This window comes from Gorilla gorilla, chromosome 1 (assembly GCF_029281585.2).
Source record: "Gorilla gorilla gorilla isolate KB3781 chromosome 1, NHGRI_mGorGor1-v2.1_pri, whole genome shotgun sequence".
NCBI classification, from domain to species: Eukaryota; Metazoa; Chordata; class Mammalia; order Primates; family Hominidae; genus Gorilla; species Gorilla gorilla.
The window spans coordinates 193,651,370-193,673,640 of NC_073224.2; the positions used below are offsets into that span (position 1 = coordinate 193,651,370).

A 22,271-nucleotide genomic window follows, 5' to 3' on the forward strand; every position below is an offset into this window, starting at 1 on the left:
AGTCACTACAGATCCCATCTCCCTACTCTGTGGGTAGCTTAGAGATAATGGTTAGGGCACTTCCCCACCTGTCATGTGTGTCACTGAGGCTAGCTTCATCCAGGATAAACAGCTCCTTCAACTCGCCCAGAGAGAAGTGGCGCTCTACATCCTGCTCCTCATCCACCACACAGCTGCTCAGTGCCTTCTTGTGGCTCTGACGCTGGAAGATCTTCTCCTCAATGGTCCCTGCCTGGGGAAGAGGAGGTGGGGAATGTCAAAAGATACAGCGCTTAGCCATCCTCATAAAAAGGGAGCAGGAAAACCAAAGAGTTGAAACTACAGCTACCCGAGAAGAGGAGATGAATAAAAAGTATGAGTCCCAGAACATTATCTCTACTCAGCTGAGGTCCATTTTCCCAGTCTGTCTCCTGAGAACATGACATGAATAGTCTGCCCACCCAGGCTACTTTCTATACTAATGAAGGGTCCCAGGGCCTGGCTAAATCCCGTCAGGGTGAACTGAGGTTTGTCTGCTGCAGCTTCAGATTTCTGCACCAAGCCCAACTCTAACTCATTCAATAAATATCATTTAGGTATCTATTCTATTCCAGACCCTGTGCTGACATTAGGATACAAAAAAGAATCATATATATCCCCTATCCTTTAGCTCCTAGACAAACATTTAAACAGTTGATACAATGATAGAAATCTGTACAGGGTAACTGCGAGTCCATAAGGGTGGTAGAGTAGAACAGTATTGAAAACTTGAAACTCTATCCTTGAGCTCAATCTTGAAAATGAGTAGATGGTTTGTAAGAAAAGACACAAAGAAAGGCATTCCCAGCATAGGAACAAAGGAATACTACTGGCCTATTGGAGGACTGTGAGTAGTTCAGGCTAACTAGAGGTTGGTGGGAGTATAGTAAGAGCTGAGACTGGGAAGTCAGCAGAGGCCACATTAAAGAACCTTGGGGACAGGCACGGTGGCTCACGCCTGTAATCCCTGCAATTTTGGAGGCCGAGGCAGGCAGATCACAAAGTCAGGAGTTCGAGACCAGCCTGACCAACATGGCAAAACCCTGTCTCTACTAAAAATACAAAAATTAGCCAGGGGTGGTGGTGGGCACCTGTAATCCCAGCTACTCAGGAGAAGCAGGAGAATCGCTTGAACCCGGGAGGCAGAGGTTGCAGTGAGCCGAGATGGTGCCACTGCACTCCAGCCTGGGCAGCAAGAGCAAGACTCCATCTCAAAAAACAAAAAACAAACCTTGGATGCCATGCTGAAGGCCTTAATCTTAGAGATGAAAAATAAAATCTGAATTTTTGGAAAGCTCCTTCTGGAAGCAGTATGTGAACAATGGGTTGGGATAAGACAGAAGTAAACAATTAGGAAGCTGCTGCAATATCCAAGTGACAGATGACCATGACCTCAGGAGGGCTTGGAGAGCAAGGTTAGATTAAGGAAATTTCAAGAAGGTAAAAATCAGTGAAAACTGGTGGGAATCTGGTTATTAGGAGAAAAGAATAGTCCAGTAAGATTATTCCCAGTTTTGGGTTGGGTGGATAATGGAGCCATTAAGAACAACATTCAGAAGGGGAGCCAGGTGTGGTGGCTCATGCCGTTAATCCCAGCACTTGGGAAGGCCAAGGTGGATCGCTTGAGTCCAGATGTTCGAGACCAGCCTAGGCAACATAGCAAGACCCCTTCTCTACAAAAAATAAAGAAAAAAAGTTATCCGGGTGTGGTGGCACACACCTGTAGCCCCAGCTACTTCAGGGGGTTGAGGTGGGAGGTTGAAGCTGCAGTGGTCCATGATCGTGCCACTATACTCCAGCTTAGGCAACAGAAAGAAAGTGTCTCAAAATCAATCAGTTAATCAATCAGAAGGAAGGGGAATGAGTTTAGTCATGATACTTCTAAAGTGCTCATTAAAAATCTAAGTGGAAATGTAGATTAAGTGGTGGAAATAGGGATTTAGAGCTCAGGTAAGAGATCTGGGCTAAAATTTTATAGTTAGAGATTTGTCAGTATAATGAGTAATCAGAGAGGTAGAAGAACCAGAGTGGAGTTTCCAAAGACGAGAAAAAAAAAATTTTTTTTTTAAGACTGGATCCTGTTCTGTCACCCAGGCTAGAGTGGCACAATCCTAGCTCACTATAGCCTCGAACTCCTAGCCTCAAGTGATCCTCCAGCACCCAGCCTAGAAGAGCATTTTTTAAGGGATTAGTAGTCAACAGTGTGAGATACACAAAGAGGAAAAATCCATAGTCTCCTGTTTTGGCAATTAGGAATTCAGTAGTATATTTGAAGGTAGGTTCAGTGGTATAAGGAGTCTGATGAGTGAGTAGAAAGAAGATGAGTTAGGTAGGAAATTTGAGAGAAATGGTAGATGCTTGAAATGGTTGAAGGAAATGAGATATGGCCCACCTCAAAAAGAGAACATGAATTTGTGGTAGTACCAACATGTAAATGCAATGTAGCTGGTGTAGAAGCTGAAAACAGCTCAAATAATCCAACTGGAATGGGTATTGGGAAAAGAGTAGCTGAAAGGATGCACAGTGAAGACTGGGCTAAATAAACAAGGAAGTCAAGCCAGATGAGTGGGAGGGTGGGAAGGGGAGAGGCTACAGGAACATTAGGCTGAAGCAGATACAGCAGGTATGTGAAAGCTAGGAGGACAAGAAGTGAAAGTAGAATGACAGTTATTAAGGTTCTGGGTTCTAACAAGTTCCACGGTGTGATCTTAGGAATAATTAGATGAAGCGGGGTTGAGATGAGGTCAAGGAAACATGAAGGCCAGAGTGCTGGATAACCACATGGTCCTCAACGTCAGCCAGTATGATTGCTGGATTTGGGAAAGAAATGAAGGCTGAGCTAATGTCCAAAGTCATCAATGAATTAGGAATATAGCAGAGGATAGAGGACTGCAGCAAGGAAGAAAAGAGTGTAGTCAAGTCCAACGACATAAGCTGCAAGAGAGGAACTATGGGACGGATGGTCTGAAGGTGATAATTTATAACTTGGAGAATGCAAATAGGACAGGGGATGAGAGAGGACTACAAGGCCAGTGACACAGCAGAAATCATGTATGAGGGAAGCAGGTGTCCTGTGAAAAGGATGTACTGAACAAGTGTCCAGATGGCACAGTAAGAATGGTTTGAGGGAATGGGGTGGAGAGAAGGGGAGGGAGAACAGAAGAATAAAGGACTCACTTCTGGGCCCATAGCTTGGCTACTGCTAGAGGCAGAAAGGCCAAAGAGAGGCACTAAGGAACAAGATGGTCCTGAAGATCTCGTTCCATGACCCACCCCTACTGTGACTACTATCACCATCCTTACAGACAGCAGGCGGTAGATATAGCAAGTCTTCTTTTGACCATCTCGCCAGACCCGGGCCATGGCTTGTTCATCATTGGCTGGGTTCCAGTCAGGGTCAAACATGACCAGCCGGTTAGCCCCAATGAGATTGAGGCCACAGCCCCCAGCTTTGCTGCTCAGCATGAAGACAAAGTCAGGGCTCTGGAAAGAGAAGAAACAGGAGAAAAGGAACCTCTTATAGCCTAAACTGGGATCCTGCTCAGCCCAACCAGCTCCTCCCTCATGCCTCTATACTACTCAGTACCAATTGTGAAAACCACCAGTTTATCTGCTCACCAGCCAGCCAATCCCAACACACAGTCAGTTTCCAGCCCAGCCATCACCAACCAGACAAATCCTACTATATCCACTAGGGGAATTAAAAAAAAAAAAAAAAATCAAGGTAACCCCTTATAGTTTCTCTATCATTCCTTAATTCTGATGATACTGCATTGGTGGTGTGGGGATGGGGATGTGCATTTACCGATGGACTATTGAAGCGTTCTACAACCTTGGCTCGCTTCTTAATGGACATGGTGCCATCCAGGCGGACGTATAAGTACCTGAAGGGGGATTCGAGACCCAAGAAAATAAAGCTTCAATGATTAGGGGGAAAAAAATTTAAAAATAAAAAATTTTTTAAAAAGACCCAAGAAAGCAGAGTCCCTTGGAGAGCCACTGAAGGGACTGAAATAACCATGCTTGAGGCCCTAAGCTCCCAAAGGCAGGGGCAGGGAGCTAGAGGCCAAGACTCTTTCCTAAGGGAGTACCTGAAGGACTAGGGGATCTTCTACTTGGAGATAGAGCTGGGGCCATCATAACAATAAGGGAAGATATCTCCAGGGAAAGCCTTTATGTGCCCAGATCTTGGCCCACATCCACAAATCAGAACTAGACAGACAGTAGGGGAGGGGTATATCCCCCTTTGGCATCCTGGTTAGGATCTTCCCTACCTTCGGGCACGGCACAGCTTCTCAAAGAGATCCAAAGTCTGGGTGTAATTCGACACCAGCACTACTTTGTCACTGCTACGGCTTCGGGTCACCGCCAGAATATAATCCAGGACCAGCATCTTACCTGGGAAGAGCAGCAACCAGCAGTCCCCTACTGGCTGTCCCAATGGCCCAGGCTTCTTACTCTTGATATCCTGCCTTGAAACAGGACAGCCCTAGCACAAAAAAAATCTCCCACCCTCCTCCTAGAGAAGCCCAAATACTGGTAGGAAAAGGGTCACCTGACAGCTGGGGCTCCAGGGCCTTAGAGCTGTAACCAGGAGGGAAGAGGTCCAAGGCACCCACAAAGCCATCCTCCTCTTCCACACACTTATCATGGATTAGAGCTGGATCTGGGAGAAAACAAAACAAAACCCAGATACTTTGCTTTCTGAAGTTTCCACTTCAGTGTTCACTAGAACTCCCTCTAGAAGCCTAGCCCAAAAGGCCTTCCTCAACATCAGACTTGCTTGATCTTCATCCTACCAAATTCCAACAGGATATAGTCGGTGCCATCCGGGACGATGGATGGACAATCTCACTCACTAATGTGTTCTCCCAACAAGAAGGGAGCTATAACAGAGCAGGCAAGGTTTCTTTGTTATTTTTCCTCCTGCCCAACATTGTATATGAGCATGTGTACATGCAAGTACTCACAGTCGACACATCCCAGGTCATCAAGCATGGGCTGGACAGAAGATGAGTTCAATTTTCCAAAGCAAAGGGTCTGGTAAACAGACTCCACAATGCAGGGTTCATGCCTTGAGTAGGGTTGGAATCACATGTGGCCTCTATGAGGATGACTCTGGACGAGTTTTAGTGAGGGTTGCCAGGCCACTACAGGAACCTACCCTCCCTTGCTCACTCTCACAGAGGACACCAGGACACAAGCCCAACTCACGATTACAAAGCTTCTTTAGCGAGGTGATGGAAGAAAGGGAAGACACACTCATCTTGCCCTCAAGCAATTCTTCTGCCGGTTTGGCTTGTCTCAGAAACCTCTTGTATAACTCAGTCTGAAGGGGTGTCAGCCTAAAAAAGGCAGCTGGGTCAGTGGAAAAACCTAGACCACCCTCCTGCCCTCTGAGAACACCTTGAGAGCCCAGCCATACTTCAGGAGCTAGGCTTTGACCCACTCCACATCTTTCAGTTGAGTTCAGTACCTACAACAAACGACCTGCTCAATCTTCACAGGCAGATATTTAGAAAGGATATCAGAAGTCCTCCGTATCAGGCATCTAGAGAAAACAGGATAAAAAGGCAAGAGGCTGGTAAAATTGCCATGCTAACTACTGGAATAAAAGCTACCACCCAAAGGACCAAGACTAGCCCTCTTTTACAGTATTAAATGTCAGAGACTCGGCCAGGTGCAGTGGCTCACGCCAGTAATCCCAGCACTTTGGGAAGCTGAGGCGGGCGGATCACCTGTGATCAGGAGTTCAAGACCAGCCTGACCAAAATGGAGAAACCCCATCTCTACTAAAAATACGAAAATTAGCCAAGCGTGGTGGCAGGCACCTGTAAACCCAGCTACTCGGGAAGCTGAGGCAGGAGAATCACTTGAACCCAGGAGGTGGAGGTTGCAGTGAGCCGAGATCGCCCCATTGCATTCCAGCCTGGGCAACAAGAGCGAGACTCCATCTCAAAAAAAAAAAAAAAAAAAGTCATCAGACCTATGTCAAACACATCTGTATCAGGGTCTCAATTGTGGGAACAGAGACCTTCCAAACATGCTAGCTTAGACAGGCAGCACTTTCTCTTCCCCTTCAATAGGTTGCCTAGTCTTCAAGAGAAGACTGAGGCTTCCCATTGATACAGGAGCTCTAACAGGAAAAGCAAGTTGTAAATTACTAAGTCCTTAGGGGAGTTTCTGCTTGCATTTGTCCAAATGCCCGCTGCTACATGGCCCCAGGCTAAATGAAATTAAGCATAGACCTCCTGGGAAGACTAGGAAGGATAGGTATCAGGCATCTAAGAAGCAGATCTTAAGAAAACACCAATTCTTCTTCCTGCCATCTAATTTTTTTTTTTTTGAGACGGAGTCTTGCTCTGTCACCCAGGCTGGGGTGCAGTGGCGCAGCTCAGCTCACTCCAACCTCCGCCTCTCGAGTTCAAGCGATTCTCCAGCCTCTCCCTCCAGAGTAACTGGGACTACAGGTGCACCCCAACCACACCCAGCTAATTTCTGTATTTTTAGTAGAGATGGGAGTTTCCCCATGTGGGCCAGGCTGGTCTCAAACTCCTTACCTCAAGTGATCCACTCGCCTCAGCTTCCCAAAGTGGTGGGATTATAGGCGTGAGCCACCATGCCCGTCCTGCCATCTAAAATTGGTAGGGAGAGGTAGCCAGGTAGCCAGGCAGTTGTTGGGAAGGGCAGGAGGACTCTTTAGAATGTAACCTATCAAGTGTGCATACCACCTCTGGACAAAGGAGTCCAGAATGTGCCTACCCTCTGGGTTATGTAACTCCCATGAAAAAGTCAGTCCCCTTAGCCTGGGAGCCACAACCACCTTTCAGATCTTCTCCTACCTGTCACAGAATGACTATGGGGCCTGGGAAGAGAAGCCTAATGTTTCGGGTCTGAGACCAACTGACAGGAAGCTTCTGAAATACTAGTAATGCTCCAAGGTATACTTTGCTCAAGAAGTCCAGCAGCATCAGAGAAAAGCTTCCTCAGCAGGCTGATAAACAGACCAAAACCAGACCACAGAGCCCAAGCCAGAAAGAAAGCAGGCACTTCACCTCCAAGACTCCCTTGTTTATTCAGTGGCCATAGTTAGGACACAGATCCCACTCCCTTCCTAGAATCCCAGCCTTTGAGGGCTCTAGAGAGGCAAAGCCCCCAAAGGATTGGCCATGGATGGTTTGGGAGGCAATTCTAATGACTTCGCTTAAGGTCATTACCTATTCACAATGCTGGTGAGCTCCCGCAGCCGCTCCTCTCCTAGCTGCCTGTCTGCCTCACTAGCAGCAGCGTCTCGACCCTTCAAAATTGGCAATTCAAAATGCTTCTTGAATTCATGGGCAGTCCCTAAACACAGGAGAGAAGGAAAACAGAAGAATGTGGAAAAGGAATGATTTTCCCACAGCTAGTGATGGCAGACTACATTCTCACAAACCAGCCTTCCTATCAAGAACAAGGCTAAACAAAATATAGACCAATTTCTGTTTAACAGATCAGAGAGGTATCAAAGCAGTGAAGACTTGAAAGGCCAAAAGTGAGATGATAGGTTAAAATCCAAATATATAATTACTTAGAGTAAATGTAAATGGATTGAATAGTCCACTAAAAAGACAAACATGGCCAGAGTGGATTTTTTTTTTTTTTTCCTGCAATGGAGTCTTGCTCTGTCACCCAGGCTGGAGTGCAATCTCGGCTCACTGCAACCTCTGCCTCCCAGGTTCAGGCAATTCTCCTGCCTCAGCCTCCCAAGTAGTTGGGATTACAGGCACCCCCGCTCCGTGCCCGGGTAATTTTTGTATTTCTAGTAGAGACGGGGTTTCACCGTGTTGGCCACGCTGGTCTCGAACTCCTGATCTCGTGATCTGCCCGCCTCAGCCTCCCAAAGTGCTGGGATTACAGGCATGAGCCACCGTGTCCGGCCAATTTTTTTTTTTTTGAGACAGGTTCTCTCCCTGTCGCCCAGGCTGGAATGCAATGGGGCAATCATGGCTCACCACAGCCTCAACCTCCCAAGTAGCTGGGACTACAGGCACATGCCACCACACTCAGCTAACTTTTGTATTTTTTTTGTAGAGATGGGATTTTGCCATGTTGCCCAGGCTGGTCTTGAACTCCTGGGCTCAAGGTACCCTCCCACCTTGGTCTCCCAAAGTGCTGGGATTACAGTTGTGAGCCACCACACCTGGCCACATTGAGAGAAATTAAAGATGACCTAAACAAGTTGAGAGACAGATCATATTAATATATTGGAAGGTTCCGTATTATAAAAATGAAAGATCTTTCAGAATTTATCTGTTTCAATACAGCCCAATTAAAATCCAGTTCGAGTTTTTTGGTGGGTATGGCAGGCAGTAGGTGTATAAATTGACAAGTTGATTCTAAAATTTACATGGGAATGCAAAGGGCCAAGAATATCTAGGACAATGTTAAGGAGTAAGAATATAGCTGGAGGCTGAGCAGATTGCTTGAGCTCAAGAGTTCAAGACCAGCCTGGGCAACATGGCAAAACCCCACCTCTACCCAAAATACAAAAATTAGCCAGGCATGATGGTGTGTGCCTGTTGTCCCAGCTACTCAGGAGGCTGAGGCAGGAGGATCACTAGAGCCCAGAAGTTAAGGCTGCAGTGAGCCATGATCTCACCACTGCATTCCAGCCTGGGTGACAAAGCGAGACCCTGTGTCAAAAAAAAAAAAAAAGACTATAGTTGGAATATTCACACTAATGGATATCAAGACTTATTAGGCCACAGTAAATAAAACAGAGAAGTACTGACACAAGGAGACAAACAGACCAGAGGAACAGAATAGAGTCCATAAATAGAGCAACACATATATGAACATTTGATTTATGAAGAAGGTAGCACTGCAAAGCAATGGGGGAAAGAACGGTTTTTTCAATATATGATGTAGGGTGAACCAGATATCCAAACAGAAAAAGATGGAAGCCAGGCATAGGGGCTCATGCCCATAATTCCAGCAGTTTGGGAGGCTGATGCAAGAGAATCATTTGAACCCAGGAATTCAAGACCAGCCTGAGCAACATAGTGAGACCCCATCTCTATAAAAAATTTAAAAGTTAGCCAATAGTGGTGGCATATGCCTGTAGTCCCAGCTACTCAGGAGGCCAAAGTGGGAGGATTGCTTGAGCCCAGGAAGTTGAGGGTACAGTGAGCTATGACTGCAACACTGTACTCCAGCCTGGGCAACAGAGACTCTGTCTCAACAAACAAAACCAAACCAGTAGAATAAATTCTAGTGTACTCATAACATGGAATAGTATGCAATTACGAAAATGAACAAACTACTGCTACATATAATGTGGATAAACTTTATAAACATAATGTTGAACAAAAGAAACCAGATGTAAAGGAATACATACTATATTATTTCATTAACATAAATTCAAAAATAGGCAAAACCAACCTATAGTGTCAGGAAGGAGTTTGCTGCCGGGACAAAAGGAGAGGATAGTGATTAGAAAAGGGGCTGCTGAGAGAATGTTAGTAATTCACCTGATGGTGGTTACACAAATGTGTTCACTTGGTCATAATCTTGCCACTCAGCAGGTTCTCTGCCTACTCTTGAGCACTGGCAAGTTGGGGTGACACTAACACACCCTTTCACAAATATATGTGTGGTTGCCAGGGATTAGGGGAGGGAGGAATGAGGAGTTTTTATTATTATTACTATTTTAGAGACAGGGCCTTGCTCTGTTGCCCAGGCTAGAGTGCAGTGTGGCATGATCACAGCCTCCTGAATAGCTAGGACCACCAGCACACACCACCACACCCAGCTAATTTTCTTATTTTGTAGAGATGAGGTCTCACTATGTTGCCCAGGCTGGTCTTGAACTGGCCTCAAGTGATCTTCCCACCCCAGCCTCTCAAAGCACTGGGAGGGGAGGGTAGAGGAGTTATTGGGTAGATTTTAAGTTTAGCAAATAGAAAAAAAAAAAAATCTGAAGATGGATGATGGTGATGGTTGCACAAAGTGAATGTACTTAATACCACTGAATTGTTACATTTAAAAATGGTTAAAATGATTTTTAAAACACACATATCTGCCCAAGACAGAGCTTGCTCTGAGGCCAAAACTCTTGTAAGGGAGCTAGGATCTGAGGAACAAAAATAATAATTCCACCCTCAGCTCATCATGACACCACTCCCTGTATAGCCCCTGCCACCTCTGCAATGGAAAAGTGGCCAACATGGGCTTTGCTGAGTTGCTCAGCAGATCCAAGGCCTCCCAGTGGCTTTGCTACTCCCTGACAAGAGAAGCCTTCCTACAAGAGTGCCTAGTGACCCACATATAACTAGCATTCTCTTCTTTCTCTCCTCAGCTGGAGTTATACTCCCAAAGACAAGGCAGGGCTCCTCTCTGATGTGGCAAACAAGGCTAGATTCTTACCTAGGATGCCGGAATTAACAAAATGTACCAAGCTGAAATACTCAAGCAGATCATTCTGGATGGGAGTTCCGGAGATGAGCACCCGCCGGCTGGTGTTCAAGCTGTCCAGGGCTTGGTAAGTCTGATTCTCAGAGTTCTTGAGCCTGTGTCCCTGCAAAAGAATCCTTATTCAGAGCGCAATGTGGCATTGCCTATACGGTAGCAAAGTCTCATGTAGACAGGAAAAGAGGAGTCAAAAACATTCCAGGCCGGGCGCCGTGGCTCATGCCTGTAATCCCAGCACTTTGGGAGGCCAAGACAGGCGGATCACTTGAGCCCAGGAGTTCCAGACCAGCCTGGCCAATGTGGTGAAACCCCATCTCTACAAAACATACAAAAATTAGCTGGGCATAGTAGCTTACACCCATAGCCCCAGCTACTTGGGAGGCTGAGATGGGAAGATCGCTTGAGTCCAGGAGGTCGAGGCTTCAGTGAGCCGTGAGTGCACTGCAATCCTCCCACCTCAGTCTCCTGAGTAGCTGGGACTACAGGCATATGCCACCACTGTAGTGACATAGTGAGAAACTGTCTCAACAAAAAACAAAAACATTACAGGTTCTAGGGCCTTGGGAACTAGGCAGGGGGCAGCATGAGAGAGAGTTCACCCACTTAACTATGGAGAATATTAGGCTCAAAAGACAGACTTCCTGTTTCCAGACCAGTGCTATACCCATAAAGCAAAGATTCCCTCTGTTCCTTTCCATCCCTTTCCCTGCCCCACCTCCAGAGCCTTGGCAGCCCACCTATACTCTTCAGAGATCATGTGGACATATGACAAACCCATGCTTTCAGGGAGTCCTCCCCTCCACATCAGCCTACCCAACTCAGAACCTTCTGAGCCAGACGCCTTCTGTATTAGACTCCAGGCCTTGTCTGGGCCATCAGTGTTAAAGGGACTTGGACCAGGCTCCATGTCCCACCAGAATCCTCACAGCTAGTAGAGCTAAAGAGCTTCCCTCTGCTTCCCTTCACATCTCTTCCCCAATCCCTATTCTCCCTGTCCTGTCCTCCCATTCTCTCCACACCTCTACTACTTCTTTTAAGCCTTTTTCAAGAAAATCATAAAGGACAACCTTCCCTCTTTCTCCAAGAACTACATGGGCAAGATTAGGCCCATACCTTTTCTACATCCAGCCCCATACTGGGGAAGGCACACAAAACTCAACCACTCAACCAAGAATCAGCAATCAGTCTTGCTCCCTTGGGTCAGGCTTTGACAACGCAATTAAATGCAGACCCTTCACTGACTCTTCCATCTATAGCATCAAGTCCAAGCTCTTTAAGCTCACTAGCTTAGCATTCAAAGCCCTTCTCAATGAGTCCCCAGTGAACTTCTCTGACACTCTCCAAGCTTGTCACAGTCCAGGAATCCTGACCTTATCACTTCTAATGCTGGATTTCCTTATGTCTCTTTGCCCATGCCACCCCTCTGCCTAGAGCTCTTTTCCACAGGCAAGTTCCTCAGATGTCACCTCCTATGCAAAGCCTTCCTCAGTGACTCCAGGCTGCTTGTCTCTCTCAACTCTGTGCTCCTGTGGCACTATATACATAATGGCTGCTACTATTTAGTGAACCCGTTTAATGTGGTAGGCATGGTACTAACTAAACACTTTACCTGTATTCTGTTCTGTAATCCACACGAATGGAAATTGTATTATCCATTTTAGAGATGAAGAAACTAAGATTCAGAGAGGTAAACAGTTATCCAAAATCATGCCGGTAGAAAGTAGCAGAGCTGGGATTTGAACTCAGGTCTGTATGACTCTGAGTCTGGACACTGTACCACTCTGCCCTCATCCATAATATATATACTAGAGTACTAATCACACTCTACTGTACTTTATCTTCTCAACTAGGCAGAGACTAGGATTTCTTAAGGCAGAGACTATGTCAGATTTGCCTGTATAATTTCAGTGTATAGGACAAAGCTCAGTGAATATTAGTTGAATGAAAGAATGAAATAATGACCAATGTTGCTATTAAAGATTAAATAAACCAACGGGGCATGGTGGCTCATGCCTGTAATCCTAGCACTTTGGGAGGTTAAGGCAGGTGGATCACCTGAGGTCAGGAGTTTGCGTCCAGCCTGGCCAACATGGTGAAACCCTGTCTCTACTAAAAATACAAAAATTAGCTGGGTGTGGTGGCATGTGCCTGCCTCCCCAGTTCAAGCAATTCTTGTGCCTCAGCTTCCTGAGTTGCTGGTATTACAGGCATGTGTTACTATGCCGGGCTAACTTTTGTATTTTTAGTAGAAACAGGGTTTCACCATGTTGGCCAGGCTAGTCTTGAAATCCTGACCTCAAGTGATCCGCCCGCCTCAGCCTTTCAAAGTCCTGGGATTACAGGTGTGAGCCACTGCATTTGGCCTAGAAATTTAATTAAAAAAAATATATATTAGAGGCTCCAAGTACTAGCCCTAAAAAAAGCCTTAGACTTCTGAACTGAAGAGGGAAATGAGACTTGAAAGTCAGAGGAAATTACCCAACAGGTCCAGGGGAAATGGGCACCAACAATTAGATCTTCTAAACTGAAGCTCCCTGAGGGACAGCATTGTGAGATCTCCAGGGCTTGACACATAAAAGGCACTTAATAAATAACCCAGCGAATGAAATGGGCTGCCACACTATCCTGTCTCTGCAAAAGAGAAAGCCAACCCCAGCTCCCTATTGGACCAGTCACTAAGGATCCACATGGGTCTCAATGAGGAGCACAGGGACAACCCTTCCATACCCAAGGCAAGCTTCTTCCTGCACCAAGCATCCAAGGCAGAGAGGGATAGGAAAAAGAGCCACGACTTGGAATCTCACACCTGCATTCACATTCCAGCTTACTATGTACTCGCTAGGAGAACCTGGGCAAGTCACTACGCACTTCCCTGAGTTTGTCCCCTAATCTTTAAGATTGAGATGATGATGAGGTCAATCCCTCTGCTATTTATACACTTGTACAAAGTGCTCCCATATATCCTCTCTTGATCTGGATCATATCCCTTTCAAGTAGCCCATGTGCCATCCACTCTACAGATGAAGAAACAATCTCAAAGCAGTCTCATCTGTGGAAAGTCACGCTTGTAAGTGGCAAAGCCAGAGCTGATCCCGTGTCTTCTGATTGAGGATCAAAGATTTTGTACATAGAAGTTATTATGAAAAACTGTGTTCCAGAGAAAAGCGTTAGCTGGGAGGAAGACGCCGTGGGAGCTGAGAACAGGAAAGCCTGAAATGGCACCTTCCCTTTCCAGGGTCTGAACAGGATAAACCCTCTCCTTCCCTGGAGTAAGATGACCATCTTTTCAGGACTTTTGGTTCCTCAGATCTCTGACAGTTGACAAAATAAAAGGTAAACAAGTAGAAAGGTAAACAGCCAAGGGGCTGCAGTGTGATAAGAGGCAGCCTCATCCCTTGTGCCCTGCACAGAGTCAGCTCATAAAACAGGACAGAGTGGGGAAGAAAAAAACACTAAGGAGTAGAAAAAGGCTGGGCACGGTGGCTCAAACCTGTAATCCCAGCACTTTGGGAGGCCAAGGCCGCAGATTATTTGGGGCCAGGAGTTCGAGACCAGCCTGGCCAACATGGTGAAACCCCGTCTCTACTAAAAATACAAAAATTAGCCAGAGTGGTGGTGCACGCCTGTAATATCAGCTACTCGGGTGGCTGAGGCAGGAGAATTACTTAAATATGGGAGGCAGAGGTTGCGGTGAGCCAAGATCACATCACTGCACTCCATCTGGGCAACAGAACAAGACCTTTGTCTCAAAAAAAAACAAAAAGTAGAAAAAAATTTAGATGCTCCCTAATCCTCAAAGGCTCAACAGCTACAGCCTGCCTTCCTCTCCCACAATGCTTTGGACCTGGCTCCTGGCATAGTCCCCCTCCACAGTGATGAAGCAGATGTCAGGGCCTTGAACCACAGGGCAATAACATGCATACCTCACCTCAACCTGGTAAGTTCCCTACTCCTACCAGGAAATTGGGAGTTTGAAGACCCGCCAATGACTGACCAGAAAATAGCTCACAACTAGAAAGCATGGTACCCAAAAGCAAGCTTTTTCCCTCTGTCCCCTCTCTGAAGTTCCTCAGACAACTGGGCTAATCTACAGTACCCAGAGCTGAGCCTAGCCTGACAACTGGTTGACAGATAGGGCCAAGTCTTTCAGCCACCTCTCCACTAGAACCTCTGGGATATACAAAGGAGGTTAACTCTCCCAAGAAGTTGCAAACAATGACTATAGCCTCAGGGTCGCCAAGCCCACTGGGAAGTCCTGGGAAATTCTCTATAGTAGGAAGCTCCCAGCCACCCTCACTGCTTCCTAAGTACTAGCCTATCTATTGCCATTCACACATACTGGAAAAGGCCAGGAAGTAACTACGGCCATATTCCCTTAGTTGCAGAAACAAGAAACAAGAAGTCAACACAAACTACTACTACAAGGTGTATGGACTTCCTTATCTCTGCTTTTGTTCTTGCAAGTACCCCCAGCCTGGAATAACCACCAAGAGCTTACGTTTGCCAAGGCCTTATGACATACCAGGCACTGCAATAAGAGCTTTTTCTTAATAATTTCATTTAATCCTCACAATAATCCTATGAGGCAGATATTATCACCCCATTTTACTGATGTAGAAACAGAGGTTCAGCTGATAAAGTAACTTGTTGAAGGTCACACTGCTGGTCAGTGGCAGAGCCAGGATACAAATAAAGGTCTCTAACTCTAGAACCTGTTCCCTGTGAAAGGAAAACAAAATCTCAGGACCCCAAACTATGCCAAAGGGAAAAGCTAAGCTTGGGAACTACTCAAGCAAAAAAATGTCTTTCCTTTTGTTCCTGAACAGATAGCCGCAGATAGAACGCCATGCCTCTCCCCAGGTGACCTCCCTCACCCTGACAATGTAAAAAAACAGCTCATCTTTACAAGCAGGGGACAAAGACAAGACTAGAAATCCTCCCTCCCAGACAAATGTGTATTTGACTTCTTCCTCTATGCTTTGTTTACTTAACTGTATGTAAAATGCAGATTTATTGAGCTGAATGCATAACTGATGGCTCCTCTTTCCCTCCTGCCTGCTCTTGCCCCTTTATGCATATTTGTGTGTTGTTTTTTGAGAAAGGGTCATGTGTGTCTGTGTATGTGTGTTTTTTGTTTTTTGTTTTTTTGAGACAGAGTCTTGCTCTGTCACCCAGGCTAGAGTGCAGTGGCATTATCTAGGCTCATTGCAACCTCCGCCTCCCGGGTTCAAGAGATTCTCCTGCCTCAGCCTCCTGAGTAGCTGGGATTACAGGCGCCCACCACCACGCTCGGCTAATTTTTGTAGTTTTAGTAGAGACAGGGTTTCACCATCTTGGCTGGTCTCAAACTCCTGACCTCATGATCCGCCCGCCTCAGCCTCCCAAAGTGCTGGGATTACAGATGTGAGCCACCGCGCCCGGTCATATGTGTGTTTTGAGACAGGGTTTCACACCCCATCACCCAGGATGGAGTGCAGTGGCGCAATCTCAGCTTACTTCCCAGGCTCAGCTGATTCTCCCACCTCAGCCTCCTGAGTAGCTGGGACTACAGGTGTACCACCAAACCTGACTATTTTTATCTTTTTTAAGTAGAGGTGGGGTTTCACCATATTGCCCAGGCTGGTTCCAAACTCCTGGGCTCAAGTGATCCACTCACCTCAGCCTCTCAAAAAGTGCTGGGATTACAGGCGTGAATCATCGTGGCCAGCCCCCCTTTAAATATTGAAGTCCTCAAAAACCTCTTTGGAAAAAGCACAGGCTACAGATCCTACTTTGGCTTGTGTCTCTTTTTCCCCAGAGCATCCTCAACCTTGGCAAAATAAATCTCTAAATTGAGACTTGTCTCAGACACTTTCTGGTTTATATCCTCTAAACATTGCCACCCTCCCTTCAAGGTCCTTCTTTAGTCTAGGAATACTATCCAGAGGCAACAAAGCCAATCAGCCCCCAGCATCTCACTCTCCTCAGAGTTCTAAGCATTGTTTCAGCCCTCTTTTGGCAGACAGTATCTTGTATTTTGGTATCACAGGCTCTCCCTGTCACTTGTCTCCAAGGCAGCATCCTGTCTTCAGCATTCCCCAGTGACTAGCACAGCCCTTGGAAGGCAATACTCAGTGAAGAGATTTTGACAGATTTTCTCCTACCACCCAGACTGCTGAGAGTCAAGTACCTCGTCACATATGACCAGACCAACACTTCCTTTCTGGAGGACTCCAACATGAAGGCGGAAGGTCTCATAGGAAATGATGAGGATGGGAGAAGGCACCCTGGCTCCACGCTGGTTCATGAATCCTTCTACAACAGAAAAGGTGTCAAGAGAACAATTCAGAATCTTTTGAAAAAAAAAAAAAAACAATTCGACAGTTCTTTAATTTAGCCTGGAAACAACTGACTCCACTTCAACTATTTTCAATGGAAATTCTCTTTTCTTCTACCCCTGCATTGCCCTCCACCCTGGCCATAAATGAGCATGCACGTAAGAAAGCAGCAGGCTGTGCAGGAGAGTGCAGCCATCTTTGTTAGGGCTCCGTACCCAGCTTTTGGTCTATTTCATCCTTAGATCCTCCATCGATGGCCAGAGGTTGGATCCTCCCTCCGAGCCATTTCCCAACCTCATTGTACCAGTTCTTCACCAGGCTGGAAGGCGACACCACCACTGCCTTGTCAATTTCTGGCTTGCACTCTGGACTCTGGCGTAAAAGTGTCCACATCAATGTGATGCACTGCAGCGTCTTTCCTAGGCCCATCTCATCAGCCATGATGCAGCCATGGCTGCCAGGGATGCGCCGACTGGTGACACACTCCCACAGGAATTTCACTCCCTAGAGAATAACAGCCTTCAGTCCACTTTGGCACCTACGCTGCTGCTGTCCCAGGGATGGTAGTCTCCCAGGCTCAGCCCATAGCCCACACCTCGTTCCCCTCACCCTCATTTACCTCTCTCTGATGAGGCCGCAAAACCTTACTGAGAATAGGGTCAACAACCACATGGACAGGGAGTTTCTCCCTGAGAAAACACAGCAAAGAAAACAGCGTGCTCAGACATGGGCAAGGGAGCACCCTCAGGAAGCTGTGTCCTGCTGATCCAGAGGCAACAGAGGCAGCTGCCTAAGAGAAGACCTTCTTGGCTGATAAATCATAAAACCATAGCAAGTTCCTACTTTAGGAGTTAGAAAGTTAGCTCAGAGAGGGATGGGTTCCCTGTGTCATCACCTCAATCACTCCTCCTCCTGAGTGAGCATCCTGGGAAGGCAGGAGGGGATGAGGAATGCCCACTCACTGGACATGACCACAGGCTCTTCCCCAGGCAGTCTCCTTCCCCAATCATCTACTCTCTGAAAACATATGTCAATCCTAAAAAGAAATCACACCAAAATACCCTCTGCCCTCCCAAGTATGCGTGCATGTACAGAGAACCAAAACTGCTTATGAAATACCAGTGCACATACTTGTCAAGCTTCAGCTGGTCATGAGCGCTCAGCGGGGGAGGCTCATACAGAACCAAGGCATCTTTTTCCAGGGGGTCATGGAGGGCCCGGCGGACCCCAGCCCTTTTCAGGCCCAATGCCCGAGAGCCCAGAGGACCTACAAACCAATAATCATTCCGTCACCTGAATCTACGTTTAGGAGCTCCAGCAAGCCCAACTCAAATACTTGTCCTTCACATAACCTTTCCTGAGCTCCCATATGACCCTCTCTCTCTGAGAATGCCTCCAAACTCAGTTTGGGCATCTCTATATGACCATTATCCCATTCTGCTTTTTTTTTTTTTGAGATGGAGTCTCACTTTGTTGCCCAGGCTGGAGTGCAGTGGCACAATCTCGGCTCACTGCAACCTCTGCCTCCCAGGTTCAAGCAATTCTCCTGCCTCAGCCTCCCAAGAAGCTGGGATTATAGGCTCCCGCCACCACACCCGGCTAATTTTTGTATTTTTTTTAGTAGAGACAGGGTTTCACCATGTTGTCCAGGCTGGTCTTGAACTCCTGACCTCTGGTGATCTGCCCGCCTTGGCCTCCCAAACTGCTGGTATTACAGGCGTGAGCCACCATGCCCAGCCCCCAGAATTATTCTGCTTTGAATCAGAGCTTTTCCCATGTTATTTCTCCCATTCAATTACAAACTTCTGAGGTGCCAGATCTGGTTCATTTCAACTCAAGACAATCCTGGGAAGGCCTGAAATTCTAAAGGGCGCTTTCATGGAGCTTTCTGAGAGCTCCTGAGAGCTGGCCACAGCCAAGCGTAGTATCTCAAGCCTGTAGTCCCAACACTTTTTGAGAGGTCGAGGTGGGAGGATCGCTTGTGCCCAGGAGTTCGAGATCAGCCTGGCCAACATAGTGAAATCCTATCTCTATTAAATTAAAAAAAAAAAAAAAAAAAGAGAGAGAGAGAGAAAGCTGGCCTCCCTATTCCTCCAAGCCCCAGTTTTAGCATAATGCTGTACCCTACATAAGACAGGGAAAAACCTTATAGAATCTAGGCCTCCCACACAGTCAGCCTCATAAAAGGGATGCTACTGAATGCACTTGGATTGAATGAAGCCCAGGTCCATCAGCCATCTTGGCCCACCAGGAGCTTTCTGAGCACCGGGACACCTCTACCAAGAAGATGAGGGGCAGTTAGTCTTGGCAGCCCTTACTGAGGCTAACACAGTTTTCATGCAGGCCTCAGGAGGGTCACCCCAAACACAGCCACCACTGGACTGGCACCTTCAATTCCCAGCTAAGCTTGTATTTACAAAAGCAGGTTTTTAATTTATTCAGGCACACGTACATATGACTGATTTCAAAAACAGAAAAACCTCCATTTTACCTTGATAATTTGGAATGGGGACTTTGAAAGGCTTTGACAAAATGCTTCGAATAAATGCTTCCTAAAAAGAAAGGAGAAACAGGGATTCAGGACTGACTGGAGATGTTATGGGACAATATCATGATATGCTTCACATTAGGTTTTGTACAACAGCATCCATCTTCGAGGCTTTATGTAAGGTTCTACAAATATCCAGGGATAGCAGAAGGGCCCAGCCTCAGTCAACCACGAGGCTTAGAACCCAGGAAACCATTCACTCATTAAAAACCATGCCAGTGAGCATACCTAGCTCTTCCCTAGGGTATAGCACCTTGGAAAGCAAATACCACAGACTTAGCCAACCTGAGTAATAACGGATAATTCTAATGTCTGGGTTTAACCACTGTCATATAGGGTTACACCTTCCCAAGTACACCTCACAATTCTTTTTTTTTTTTGGCTACATCAGTTCTGTCTAATATATCTAATACTCACATCAGCCTCCTTGGGAACTAAACAGCTCATCAAAGAGTAGTGATAGTAGGAGAAAGGGGAGCCATCGTATTAATAAAATAATATTAACACCACCAGGCCGGGCATGGTGGCTCACACCTGTAATCCTAACACTTTGGGAGGCCAAGGCAGGAGGATCACTTAGGTCTGGGAGTTCGAGACCAGCCTGGGCAATATAGCAAGACCCCATCTCTATTTTAAAAATATATATTTAAAAATATAAATAAAAATAATGATGGCTACCAATGTATGCTAGACACAGAGCTAAGCCTCTTGCATTCATGTTACCATTTAATCCTAACAGCTGTATGAGGTCCATATATCACTGGTGTTTCCATTTTACAAATGAGCAAACTGAGGCTCAGAGTGATTAAGTCACTTTCTCAAGTCACAAAGCCATTACAAATGCAGGACTTTCCTGGTTCTAGGGTCCTTACTTGTACTCAGTAGGCAACGTGGCCTCTCACCCACTCTGTTTGAGTACAGCCATGCAGATCAGCCCAGACCCAGCAGCTTCCTGCCATGTAAAGCACAAGAGAAGGAACATGAGAAAGGGACATGAGAGAGAAGCTAAGCCCAACACTAAGAAAAAGCAAGTGGGACAAGGGTGACAGCAGGTAGACATACGTGGGTCCTAGAGGGGTAGCACTGGTGACTCCTCCACCTAAAGGCAAGAAGCCTCTGTACAAGCACTTCTGCCTTGAACCAGCATTATTCCATGGGCTATGGGGCTGGGGCAGGGGCAGAGAAGGCAGAAAAATTAACACTGAGCTAACTCTGACAGCTCCCATGGAAGTTCTGGTCCACACACACCTGAGCCCTTTGCGGAACTGTGATAGCCTGTGAACCTCAACAAAACCAGAGGTGGAACCCAAGAGAGCAGAGAAATAAAGAGCAGAGACCCTGAAGGTAGTTTTAATGGGAATATATTAGTGGAAAAAGCAGTAATGAAAAAATGTCCCTTCTAGCAAAAAACATAGTCTAATAGGAAAAAAAGCAAGCCTGCCCTGATATTTTTACCTTTGTTTTCTGACTCATTTCTTCACACATCATAAATGTCTAGAAATTCAAATGTACTTTATTTGTTTTTTGGGTTTTTTTTTTTTTTTTTTTTTTGAGATGGAGTCTTGCTCTGTCGCCCAGGCTGGAGTGCAATGGCGCAATCTCAGCTCACTGCAACCTCCACCTCCCAGGTTCAAGCAATTCTCCTGCCTCAGCCTCCCAAGTAGCTGGGACTACAGGCACACGCCACCACACCTGGCTAATTTTGGTATTTTTAGTAGAAACAGGGTTTCACCATGTTGGCCAGGCTGGTCTTGAACTCCTGACCTCAAGTGATCCGTCCACCTTGGCCTCCCAAAGTGCTGGGATTATAGGCATGAACCATCACAGCTGGCCTCAAATGTACTTTAAATTAAAAAAAAGTAATGAATTTTTTTTGTGATATTAGAAGACAGAAAACAAGTATGTAGAAATGAACTTCCTTATCACACTAAATAACATGACAATATCACACTAAATAACATAACATAAGGGCAAAGTTGGCAAAAAACTCAAATGCTTTTGTTTATTTGCAAATTTCTTTGCATCTGAATAAAATCTTTTATTGACTTTTTTTTTTTTTAAACAGACAGGGTCTCATTTTGTCACCCAGGCTGGAGTACAGTAGTGGTGATCATACCTCACTGCAGTCTCTAAGTCCTGGCTCAAGGGATCTTTCTCACCTTGGCCTCCCAAAGTGCTGGGATTATAGGCATGAGCCATTATGCCCAGCCTTTACTATTTTTAATTAGCATGACTGTAACTATGAATAGCAATGATAATCATTATGAAAGATGCTAACAAAAAGGACCCTTGGCCAGTGCAGTGGCTCATGCCTATAACCCCAGTGCTTTGGGAGGCTGAGGTGGGAGGACCGCTTAAGCCCAGGATTTTGAGACCACACTAGGCAACGTAGTGAGACCCCCCCACACACCCCGTACACAAAATTTAAAAAACTACCCAGGCACTGTGGCACACGGTCCCAGCTACTCAGAAGGCTGAGGCAGGAAGATCACTTGGCCTAGGAGTTCAAGGCTGCAGTGAGCTACAATTACACCACTGCACTCCAGCCTGGGTGACAGCAAGACCTGCCTCAAAGGAAAAAAAAAAGCTACTCTTAAGTCAAATGAGAGGAAAAGGAGATGGACCCTAATTTTCTTTTTAATTTGGCATCAATTCTAAAACAGAAATATTTTCAAAATTATCAGTATAGAAGGCTAGATTTGAGGCTCTGAGTAGCCAAGAATTTATGCCCTAAATTTAAAAAGACTTTCAATAGAACACAGGAACCATAGGTTCTGCAGGGAGAACTACAGGCTTGCATAACTGGTAAGGAAGAATGTGGAGACCCCTGGCCAAAAACGTCTGAGGGCTCAGCCTGCAAAATGGAATGGCCTTCTGGGCACAGTGCATGCCTGTAATCCCAGCACTTTGGCAGGCCAAGGCGGGCAGGTCACTTGAGG

The 22,271-nt window shown here is 46.2% G+C and overlaps 1 protein-coding gene and 1 long non-coding RNA gene across 4 annotated transcripts in view; one reads left to right on the forward strand and one right to left on the reverse strand.

The window, feature by feature from the left end:
- Positions 1-22,271, reverse strand: part of RAD54L (RAD54 like) — a 30,692-nt gene that overhangs the window by 424 nt on the left and 7,997 nt on the right. Inside the window, exons 4-17 of one of the 3 annotated variants that reach the window (XM_019017867.4) lie at positions 19,276-19,336; positions 17,916-18,051; positions 17,404-17,473; positions 17,000-17,288; positions 16,637-16,761; positions 10,423-10,573; positions 7,236-7,362; positions 5,495-5,569; positions 5,233-5,363; positions 4,574-4,684; positions 4,293-4,416; positions 3,824-3,902; positions 3,322-3,501; positions 69-232 (exon numbers count right to left, since the gene is read on the reverse strand). In XM_019017867.4, coding sequence (XP_018873412.3) covers positions 69-232; positions 3,322-3,501; positions 3,824-3,902; positions 4,293-4,416; positions 4,574-4,684; positions 5,233-5,363; positions 5,495-5,569; positions 7,236-7,362; positions 10,423-10,573; positions 16,637-16,761; positions 17,000-17,288; positions 17,404-17,473; positions 17,916-18,051; positions 19,276-19,336 — 1,823 coding nt within the window. Of the gene's footprint in view, positions 1-68; positions 233-3,321; positions 3,502-3,823; positions 3,903-4,292; positions 4,447-4,573; positions 4,685-5,232; positions 5,364-5,494; positions 5,570-7,235; positions 7,363-10,422; positions 10,574-16,636; positions 16,762-16,999; positions 17,289-17,403; positions 17,474-17,915; positions 18,052-19,275; positions 19,337-22,271 lie in introns of all 3 variants that reach the window. The other 2 variants (XM_055347914.2, XM_055347915.2) reach the window with 2 other exon arrangements.
- On the forward strand, positions 10,355-18,843 carry LOC134757369 (uncharacterized). Its single transcript, XR_010131216.1, has 2 exons — positions 10,355-10,537; positions 16,618-18,843. It is a non-coding gene; the product is annotated as an uncharacterized lncRNA (long non-coding RNA).